This window comes from Bactrocera neohumeralis, chromosome 2 (assembly GCF_024586455.1).
Source record: "Bactrocera neohumeralis isolate Rockhampton chromosome 2, APGP_CSIRO_Bneo_wtdbg2-racon-allhic-juicebox.fasta_v2, whole genome shotgun sequence".
Lineage (NCBI taxonomy): Eukaryota > Metazoa > Arthropoda > Insecta > Diptera > Tephritidae > Bactrocera > Bactrocera neohumeralis.
The window spans coordinates 21,423,745-21,432,542 of NC_065919.1; the positions used below are offsets into that span (position 1 = coordinate 21,423,745).

At 36.4% G+C, this 8,798-nt stretch overlaps 4 protein-coding genes across 4 annotated transcripts; 3 read left to right on the top strand and 1 right to left on the bottom strand.

Annotated features, from left to right (window-relative positions):
* The first annotated feature begins 362 nt into the window (after window positions 1-362).
* Window positions 363-1,719, top strand: LOC126750889 (tRNA (adenine(58)-N(1))-methyltransferase catalytic subunit TRMT61A). The gene is made up of 4 exons (XM_050460669.1): window positions 363-574; window positions 637-1,132; window positions 1,202-1,371; window positions 1,430-1,719. Exons 1-4 carry the CDS (start codon window positions 443-445, stop codon window positions 1,604-1,606), a joined length of 975 nt encoding a protein of 324 aa, XP_050316626.1. The 5' UTR covers window positions 363-442; the 3' UTR covers window positions 1,607-1,719.
* A 755-nt stretch (window positions 1,720-2,474) lies between these two features.
* Window positions 2,475-3,829, top strand: LOC126750890 (UMP-CMP kinase). The gene has a single exon (XM_050460670.1). It carries the CDS (start codon window positions 2,653-2,655, stop codon window positions 3,460-3,462), a length of 810 nt encoding a protein of 269 aa, XP_050316627.1. The 5' UTR covers window positions 2,475-2,652; the 3' UTR covers window positions 3,463-3,829.
* Window positions 3,830-4,361: 532 nt separating this feature from the next.
* LOC126750891 (charged multivesicular body protein 2a) lies at window positions 4,362-5,661 on the bottom strand. Its single transcript, XM_050460671.1, has 2 exons — window positions 5,186-5,661; window positions 4,362-5,099 (listed from the first exon to the last, which is right to left on the bottom strand). The coding sequence occupies exons 1-2, from the start codon at window positions 5,496-5,498 to the stop codon at window positions 4,654-4,656; spliced, it is 759 nt and encodes a 252-aa protein (XP_050316628.1). The 5' UTR covers window positions 5,499-5,661; the 3' UTR covers window positions 4,362-4,653.
* A 255-nt stretch (window positions 5,662-5,916) lies between these two features.
* On the top strand, window positions 5,917-8,788 carry LOC126750888 (exocyst complex component 8). Its single transcript, XM_050460668.1, has 8 exons — window positions 5,917-6,101; window positions 6,169-6,324; window positions 6,390-6,717; window positions 6,776-6,917; window positions 6,973-7,621; window positions 7,681-7,811; window positions 7,873-8,271; window positions 8,342-8,788. Exons 1-8 carry the CDS (start codon window positions 6,050-6,052, stop codon window positions 8,528-8,530), a joined length of 2,046 nt encoding a protein of 681 aa, XP_050316625.1. The 5' UTR covers window positions 5,917-6,049; the 3' UTR covers window positions 8,531-8,788.
* The last annotated feature ends 10 nt before the right edge of the window (window positions 8,789-8,798 follow it).

Genomic DNA, 8,798 nt, shown 5'->3' on the forward strand with positions numbered 1-8,798 from the left:
TTCATTCCAACAAAAAAAAAAAAAAAAAAACATTCAAAAATTTTCAGCACCAACCAGTTAACAAACGTTAGATTTTTGAAATGTACTTTAAAATTGAAGTAAAAAGTTTATACAGGGAAGTCATGAGAAATGAAAATTTAATCTCTCAAATTCAATTTACCTATTCAGAGTTAAACAAAAATACAAACAGTAAATAAAAAATAAATTTTGTAAAAATTATTAATAAAATAAGTGTATTAAATAAACAGATAACTGAAACACTGAAATTTAACTCTCAAACTTTGAGTCGCCCTACAAAAGCAGCACGTGAACAGAGAACGTAAAATCTGCTTACAATATCGTAAACCGGCGAAATGTCAAAATATTTGTTTACAAATTGCAGGCGGCGTGTTTTCTTTAAATTATTGAACTAAACATTTATCAACAAGTAAAAAGTTATAAAATGAGTTTCCTTAAGCCAAAAGAAGTAATTGAAGAGGGTGATACAGTTATACTTTATCTCACTGTAAATTCGATGCATGCCATTGAAGCAACACCAACAATAGTCAACAAAAAGGGCGAAACCATTGAATATGTAATTAATTATTGAATTAAATAATACTAGCTTACCTTAAATTTTGTTATTATTTCATGCAGATATTTCAAACCTCATACGGCGCGTTAAAGGTGCGCAATCTAATTGGTGTCACTTATGGTTCGCGGGTGGAACTCTCGAAAGGGTGGGCCTATGTACTGCAGCCAAATCCAGAATTGTGGACCCAAACGCTGCCGCATCGCACACAAATCATTTACACACCCGATATTAGTATGATACTCTTCCAACTCGAAGTTCGCCCTGGTTCAGTGATAGTTGAATCTGGTACTGGCTCAGGTTCACTGTCACATTATTTTTTACGTGCTATTAAACCTTATGGTCATTTGCACACATTTGACTTCCACGAAGCGCGAGTGCAACAAGCGCGTGAAGAATTCGAACGACATGGTTTAGGTGATTTTGTAACCGTTTATCATCGCGATGTGTGTCAACTGGGTTTTAGCAATGAGTTGGAAGGCAAAGCGGATGCAGTATTTTTGGACTTGCCAGCACCTCAGCTAGCGGTACCATTTGCTGCTAAAACACTTAAAACGGAAGGTAAATCTAAGTGAATGTTTGTGAGCATGGAAAATTATAAATGTAAAAAATTCTTACATATTTTATTAGGTGGACGTTTCTGTTCATTTTCACCTTGTATTGAACAGTCCCAACGTTGTTGCATCGCTTTACAAGAACATGGATTCACAGAGATTCGTTCAATGGAAATACTACAGCAGGAGCATGTTGTTAAAACTAGAACATTGCCCGTGCTAGATTTAGAGTTCCTGAAGCACAAGGTAGCTATTAACCGCATTTATGGTATAAAAGTAAAAATAAATATTTCATCGTTTATAGAAACCCTCTTCTCAAAAATTGGATGAATCGAGTACTAATGAAATCAATGAAAAGACAGATAATGTAAAAACTCCGAAAGAAACCAAGAAAGTGCTCACATCGTGTGCGCCACCTACCCTACCAGGCCACACAGGATATTTGACATTTGCAACTCTTCCCCCAGCCTTCGTACGATAGCAAAAGTTCTTCTACAATTCAATATTAAAAATATGTTGTAGTACCATAAAATAAGTTTACAATGTATAAATTGTCAGTTGTATAAATATTTTTACAAACCCCCAAAAAACTAATCAAGATTGGCATGTAAGTTTTAATTTAATTTGATTCAGGTGATTTAGCACAATCGGAATTTAATGACACATGTTAAATGCATAATGAAAGGATTTTAAAGATTTACAGGACCGTACATCATAGTATAATTTACCTTTTACTACGATGATATTCATTTGCGACTTGGGCGTTTCAAAGGTGGTGTTATATCAGGAAGGCATGATTTTTGACAGTTAATTCTCAGGATTCAAATACATCGAATAATCTGCTTGAGTTTGTTAACTGCCCATTTATATATGTGTATATATTTATATTGAAATTTCAGTTTAACTAGCGGAATAAACACACCTTAAAAAGTAACATAATGTGGATACGGATATATTATTTGAAAAAAATTTTGACGTTATTTTCGTTGAGGAAAACTTTGATAAACTTCAATCTTACGTCTATCTATCAGATATCGATTTTTTATCGATTAGAATTTAAATAAATTACTTCTACCAATTTTTCCAGCTTCAAACCGAATTACTGTTTTCTTAATCTATATTTGGATTTGGTTTACATGAATATAATTCTGATGAACTTTTAATTAAAGGTAAAAGTGACTTTGATGCACTTTGACCAGGGAACGTACATTTATAAATATACGTTCTCTGCAATTACAATCTTTCCAAATTGCATTCTACACTTCCGAATGTTTGCCAAAACGAGTACGCCATACTTTCATATGCCTTGAAGAAAAGTATACAATACAAGGCTGAGCAACTGAAATGACGAATATCTCTTAAGCACATTGCCCTTCCGTGCCCTGTCAATAATTGCACAAGAAAAATAAAATAAGTGGAAAAGCCGCGCATCTTTCAACAAACAAGAATCGTACGAAAAAGCAACAGCAGAAAACTATATAATCAAATCAACCACTTTCAGTACACGTATACAGTTAAAACAATTTCATGCTCAACGCAGCAATTCGAAGTGGTGGCACATATCTGTATCGTGACCTGTGCAAATTTAATTACTCAACAGCTACTTCCGTCTGCCGACAATTCAATACAACACAAGAGCAGTTTCAGAAATTATCGCAGCTTTGTAGCAAATCAATACTACGTTCATTTAACAATAAATCAGTTACACACAATACCTACGTCAAAACAAATAAAATAATTATGCCAGAAGAGCAAAAACCTCAAGTTGTGTTTGTGTTGGGAGGCCCCGGCGCTGGCAAAGGCACACAATGCTCCAAAATAGTAGAACGCTTCCAGTTTGTACATCTCTCTGCCGGCGATTTACTGCGCGAAGAACGGGCACGTGAGGGTTCCGAATATGGTACATTAATAGAGAGCTACATACGCGATGGCAAAATTGTTCCTGTTGAAGTAACTTGCTCACTGCTGGAAAACGCAATGCAAAACTCGGGCAAAACTAAGTTCCTCATTGACGGTTTTCCACGTAACCAAGATAACCTTGACGGCTGGACACGTCAGATGTCGGACAAAGTCAATTTCTTATTTGTGTTGTTCTTCAACTGTCCTGAAGATAAGTGTGTGGAACGTTGTTTGGCACGCGGTCAAGCTGGTTCTGGTCGCAGCGATGATAATTTGGAGAGTTTAAAGAAGCGTATACAAACGTACAACAACGATTCATTACCAATTATCAAGCACTACGAACAAATTGGAAAAGTGCAACAAATCGATGCTAATCCAAGTGCAGATGAAGTATTCAAGAATGTGGAAAAGGTATTTGTCGACGCAGGTTTCGAATAGAAGTGCTATGTGCAATTAAGTATACGGCCATCACCTTGATTTGCAACATCATTCACGTAGAGTTAAAATATTGCGGAAATTGTTACTATTGATTATTAAATTGTATCGAAGTGGATATTAGAAAATACTTAATTTTACATACAGTCAGATATACATGTTTATAAAATGTGTGGTTTTTTCAAGTATATGTACCCAAGGTCAAGTTCTGTCTACTTGCCAATAAAGCCTATAATTTAATTTAGTCTACAACAGATTGTTTACTATTAATAATACTACTTCTTACGTTAGGGTCAGTTTGTGAATAATATGCTTATTGTATGCAATTTAGTTATAAGTCATACAAATACATATATTTAAAAATGTGTAATTTTTGTATTTTTCCAAAATTTTCACATTAATTTGGAAGGAATGATTTAATCGGTCAAATAGGCATTACTTGGAAGCGCACAAACGTTTGTACAAATTATGCATCATAATAATGACTAGCCTTTCGTATAAAAGCGAAATTTCGTTGGGGGAGGGAGCGTTGATATTAATGAAGCTCTATAAAGTAATTATTTTAGAAAAGGGACACGGGGAAGAGTACGTTCGGTGACGTCTGTCGTACATTTGTAAGATAAGGCAATACTTAAAAAAAATACATAAACACAATGATTACGAATAGTTTTATCAATACATACATATACGTACATATATACTAGTAAGACAACGAGTAACTTATTAAATTAATTTTAGTTAAGAAATATTTCCCATTGTATCTGCTTCTTGTATATTTTGTATTGAGGGCATACTTACATATATAAAAATATGAGAAAATTTAATATGGGAATGCAAATTGTATAAAATACTTCAACTAAATTGTTATTGAATAAATAAATTAGAATTTTAAATGCAAACAATTAGTTTTTATAACAATTTAGACCACAGACGGAACTTTCAATTCTTCAACGTGTGTTTTGAATTGTTCCGCCAAAAGGCTTACATACTTTTTATTATGTACATGAGAAAATTTTTATTTGCACTTCGCTTTTTTAATAACGTGATTGAAATGAAATTAATTCATATAAAAATTACCACCTTATTTCAGCTAATTGATATAAAACTTAAGGTCATATAGCAATAAAGTAAAATACTAATATTTAAAGTGTGTTGCGAAGCCTGAATGCCTGTTCAATCGTTTGCAAATAATTCCTAATCTCTGCGCAGTTTGTCCAAGCGCGCTTGCAAGTCGGCATCAGCATCGGACACTGGAGAAGATGCACCACTTCCACCAGCCGCTGCTGTGCTACCGCCATTACCACCATTGCCGCCACCACCTGCACCCGAACCTATACCACCAGCAGCTACCGCAGCCGGTGTAGTTTTAGCGCCACCAGCAATAGATAATGATCCTGAGGCAGTGGGCAAATCTCCTAATTGTTCACCTAACTGCAAGCCTAATTCATCTAACACTTGCGAAACTACTGCATCAGTCTCCTCTTCGTCACCCTCATCCTCCATCGCATCGTCAATGGCTTCATTAATCATTTCTTCTTTCATATCCATGATTTCAGATTGCTTTTCAAATTCATGTAATATCTTTTGAATTTGTGGGAGATTCAATTGGCGGTTCATATTTTGCATTGCCTTAGTAACGCCTAATGCAGCACAACAAAGAAAAGGGTACAACCATGGCAGTAATTAAATAAAATTATCAAACTTGGTCATGTTAGCAAATACTCACCGCGCATCGCTTGTGCCATGGTATTCTGTGATTTTAGGGTTTGTATTTTCAGTGAGACTGCTTGTATATTTGCCTTCATCAGCATGAATTTCTTCACATAGCGTCGTGTGCGTACCAAATCTTTGGCCATAATTTTCACTGCATCCATTTGACCTTCCTTCGCCATACGTTTTATGTCCGCAATGATCTTTTTCTCCTGCTGCTCCATTTTCATGCGTTCTCTGTCCAGATCACGCATAGCCCTATTCAGGGCGCGTTGGTTCTTGCGCAGCATCTCATCCGGTGAGATTTTTTTGCCAAACAACCAATCCATAATAAGATTTTAATTTGTTAATCGAGTAAAAAGTACGTGCACAAAAATCTTTAGCGAAGTTGGAAGGAATTTCGACTTTTCTTATATTATATTGAAATGATGACCAAATCCAAATAAAAAACACACACAAAAACAAAAAATTACTCATCCACAAATGTCAACAGTTTACTAATGGATATGTCATCACGAAAGGGAAGAGTGTGGCCAAATTACTGTAGAAAAGTCTGGCTAAAAACAAAAAAATATATTTTTAAACACTATAATCGAAAATTTTGGCCGAACTCCGATTTAAAAGTGGTAAAGGTTCAGGAGAGTTTATGAATACTTTTTCTTAACTTCTTTTAAATAGTTTTAATTACGCCACCGTGTGATTGTGATGTTTATTAAAATATATTTAGTACTGGAACACACCTTTCAAAATGTCAATTGAAGCAAACAGCTGTTCATGTTTTCTTGACATCGATTTGGGGGAGTGCCGCAATTGTAAAAATATTTTCTCTGCTTGGAAATTAGTTGTAGATTTTTTAAATCTAATATAGAATTTTGTCATAATGTCAGAAGTGATGAAAGATTTTGATAAGCCAGACTTTAGTGTGGATAAATGTGAGTAAACAGTGATACCAATTATATAGGAATAAAAAATACAATCTTTGTTTATTTGGGCTTTTAGACACCAAACAATTAGTTAAAGAATGTGTCGGCGGCGCAGACTTGCAGCAACGCAAGAAGGAGATTCAGGTTTACAGCGACCAAACATCAGCAACGCTAAAAAAATCCGTTTATGCGAATTACATGCAGTTCATTGAAACTGCAAAAGAAATTTCACGTAAATATTTATTGAAAAATTGTTACGTGTAGCTAAATATATAAAGAAAATTATATTATATGTAGATCTCGAATCGGAGATGTATCAGTTATCACATATACTCATAGAACAGCGTAATATACTCGCCTCCCTTACTGACGAAAAATCACCAGGGAATGCGCAGAATAACGAGGAAGGCGAAGAGCAACCAACACAGGAGGATGTGGAAAACAGTCATGCTACGCGTGCTGTAAAAGAAATGGTGCAGGGTTTCAATGGCAATCTAGAGGGGAAAACTTTCCTTAACGAGGGTGCACTCATCGAATTAGACACCAATGATTACCGTCCTATACAGCGGGTATTTTTCTTTTTGTTTAACGATGTGCTTATCGTGTGTAAAGTAAAACATGACAAGTAAGTAAAGGAAGCTAATTATATGTTGTCTTGTTACTAAAAAAAATGTATCATTTAGACGGTTAGAGTTTCTTTCAGAATATGATCCTAAGAAAATTGCTGTGATCAATATCAAAGATTTAGATGGTGTACGTAATGCAATAAACATAATAACACCAGATGGCTCGAAGATTTTCCAAAGCGTTACTGCTGCGGGCAAAGTGAGTTTATGCAGAAAGTTAAAAATTATAAATAAATTATATAATTTACACGCAGACGGAGTGGATAGAGAAATTGGAAGTTGCCTTTCGCTTTGACCAACAAAAGAAAACCAATAAAAAAGGGCCTGCACCACAACCACCCAAGGCGAAACAGTCATCGCAACAGCAAAAGGATTCACCAAGTGACGCTAAATCATTGGCCTCCGAGCTCAGTCCTACTGATTCGCACGCTGGCAAAGCTGTAGAAAACTATGGACCCGATTGGATACATACGGCCAGCGAAGAAATACAAACACTTGTCGCACAAAGGTATTTCGAAGATGCGCAGGCGCTAATTAAACGCACCCAAGACTATATAGCGAAAGACTCTAGTTTTGTGAATGCAAAGCAAATAACGGAAAAAGTTAAGGCCTTAGAAACACAGCTGACAGACGTACTGCTGCAAGAACTTTCCAATTGTCACTGTCGTAATCTGCAAGTGACACTACGGGCCTCACGGCGTTCGCTAAAGATACTCGTCGATATTGGACGTGCACGACAGGCTTGTGGCACGCTACTCAAAGTGGCCACAATGGCGCTACGTACAGCACAGCGTGAGGCGCGACGCAACAACACTGAGATATCCGAGTTGTTCTTCTGCGATCTGACGCAAGTGGCATGCGAATTTCTAACTGCCTTCGAAACACAACCGGCGTGTGTCGGCGGTGCGTACTTTACATGTCTTTAACTAGAAATCATAAATATTCTCACAATTTTCTTACAGCACTCGTGGTGTGGTGCAATGCTGAGCTGCAGTATTTTGCCAGTCAGCTGATAAAGCATTATCTTACCAAAGGCACGCACTTGGATGCTGTAGCAAAATGCATTGAGGGCATACGCAAGCCATGCGCTAAGGTTAGTGCGGCAGATATTTTATTTTCAATATTTTTTTTAATTTGCCTATTTCCACTGCCAGCTGACTGAAATCGGTTTAGACCTTTCATACCACCTCGAAGGTCTCTTGCGCAGCACCCTGGAGTCGCTTATCGAGGAATCACGTGTGCGTTTGCTGGAGACAGTTGGACGCAGCGAAGACACTTGGCAACCATATAACTTGCAAACCAAAAGCAATCTTAAACGTTTGCTATTAGAATTGGATGCGCTTGGCATCGATATGCGCACACATACCACCGGCGACACGTGGATCAATCTCACACAGTCCACTGTGTTGTTCACACGCCACTATCTGCAGTTGACGGCACAATGCGCACACTTGGCCAAAAGTGAGGTGCTGTGGCCTAGTTTAGAGCTGCTTTTGCGTGATATGATGATGGCGCAGCAAGCTGTAAAGCCGGTCACAGGCCTTAGTGTGGACGTAAGTCCTTTTTTATTTATTTATTTTTACATTGTGTATTTATATTTAAATTTTTATTTATCTCACGCAGCCCAACTTCGTGTTGAAGAATAAGCTATACCTGCTGGAGGAATTGCTGCCAATTGCTATGGCCAATTATCGTAGCATAAGTGGTAGTGAACGTAAATGTGAAATGCTTTTGGATTTGCAGCGGCATTTGCGCAAACAGTTGGCGCCTGTGCCCAAGCAGCGTAGTGTCTATCAAACTGATGTTTTTTAGAAAGACACAGCAATTTGAAAAGCACAAAACTAAAAAATAGCTAAACTATTTTTAGGTTATAAAAACAAACTCATCGATATGCTTATTTTCGCATTACTTTGATTACACATATATTTTTTTTTTTCATTTTATTATCATTATCTTTATAATAATTATTATTATTAATTTAAATTTATATTATATAATAATTATGTACATAAATAACCACATGAATAAATTCCAATCGATTATTTGCTGCGCTTTGTTCGCAATCCGAAATTGCATATTG

Bases quoted from the DNA above. Each gene is read 5' to 3' on its own strand.
- LOC126750890 (XM_050460670.1), top strand. From the start codon at position 2,653: ATGCTCAACGCAGCAATTCGAAGTGGTGGCACATATCTGTATCGTGAC.
- LOC126750888 (XM_050460668.1), top strand. From the start codon at position 6,050: ATGTCAGAAGTGATGAAAGATTTTGATAAGCCAGACTTTAGTGTGGAT. The intron at 6,718-6,775 runs GTAAGTAAAGGA...TGTATCATTTAG, and splicing joins TGTAAAGTAAAACATGACAA to ACGGTTAGAGTTTCTTTCAG. The intron at 6,918-6,972 runs GTGAGTTTATGC...ATTTACACGCAG, and splicing joins GCGTTACTGCTGCGGGCAAA to ACGGAGTGGATAGAGAAATT.
- LOC126750889 (XM_050460669.1), top strand. From the start codon at position 443: ATGAGTTTCCTTAAGCCAAAAGAAGTAATTGAAGAGGGTGATACAGTT. The intron at 575-636 runs GTAATTAATTAT...TATTTCATGCAG, and splicing joins AGGGCGAAACCATTGAATAT to ATATTTCAAACCTCATACGG. The intron at 1,133-1,201 runs GTAAATCTAAGT...ATATTTTATTAG, and splicing joins TAAAACACTTAAAACGGAAG to GTGGACGTTTCTGTTCATTT.
- LOC126750891 (XM_050460671.1), bottom strand. From the start codon at position 5,498: ATGGATTGGTTGTTTGGCAAAAAAATCTCACCGGATGAGATGCTGCGC. The intron at 5,100-5,185 runs GTGAGTATTTGC...GTGCTGCATTAG, and splicing joins CATGGCACAAGCGATGCGCG to GCGTTACTAAGGCAATGCAA.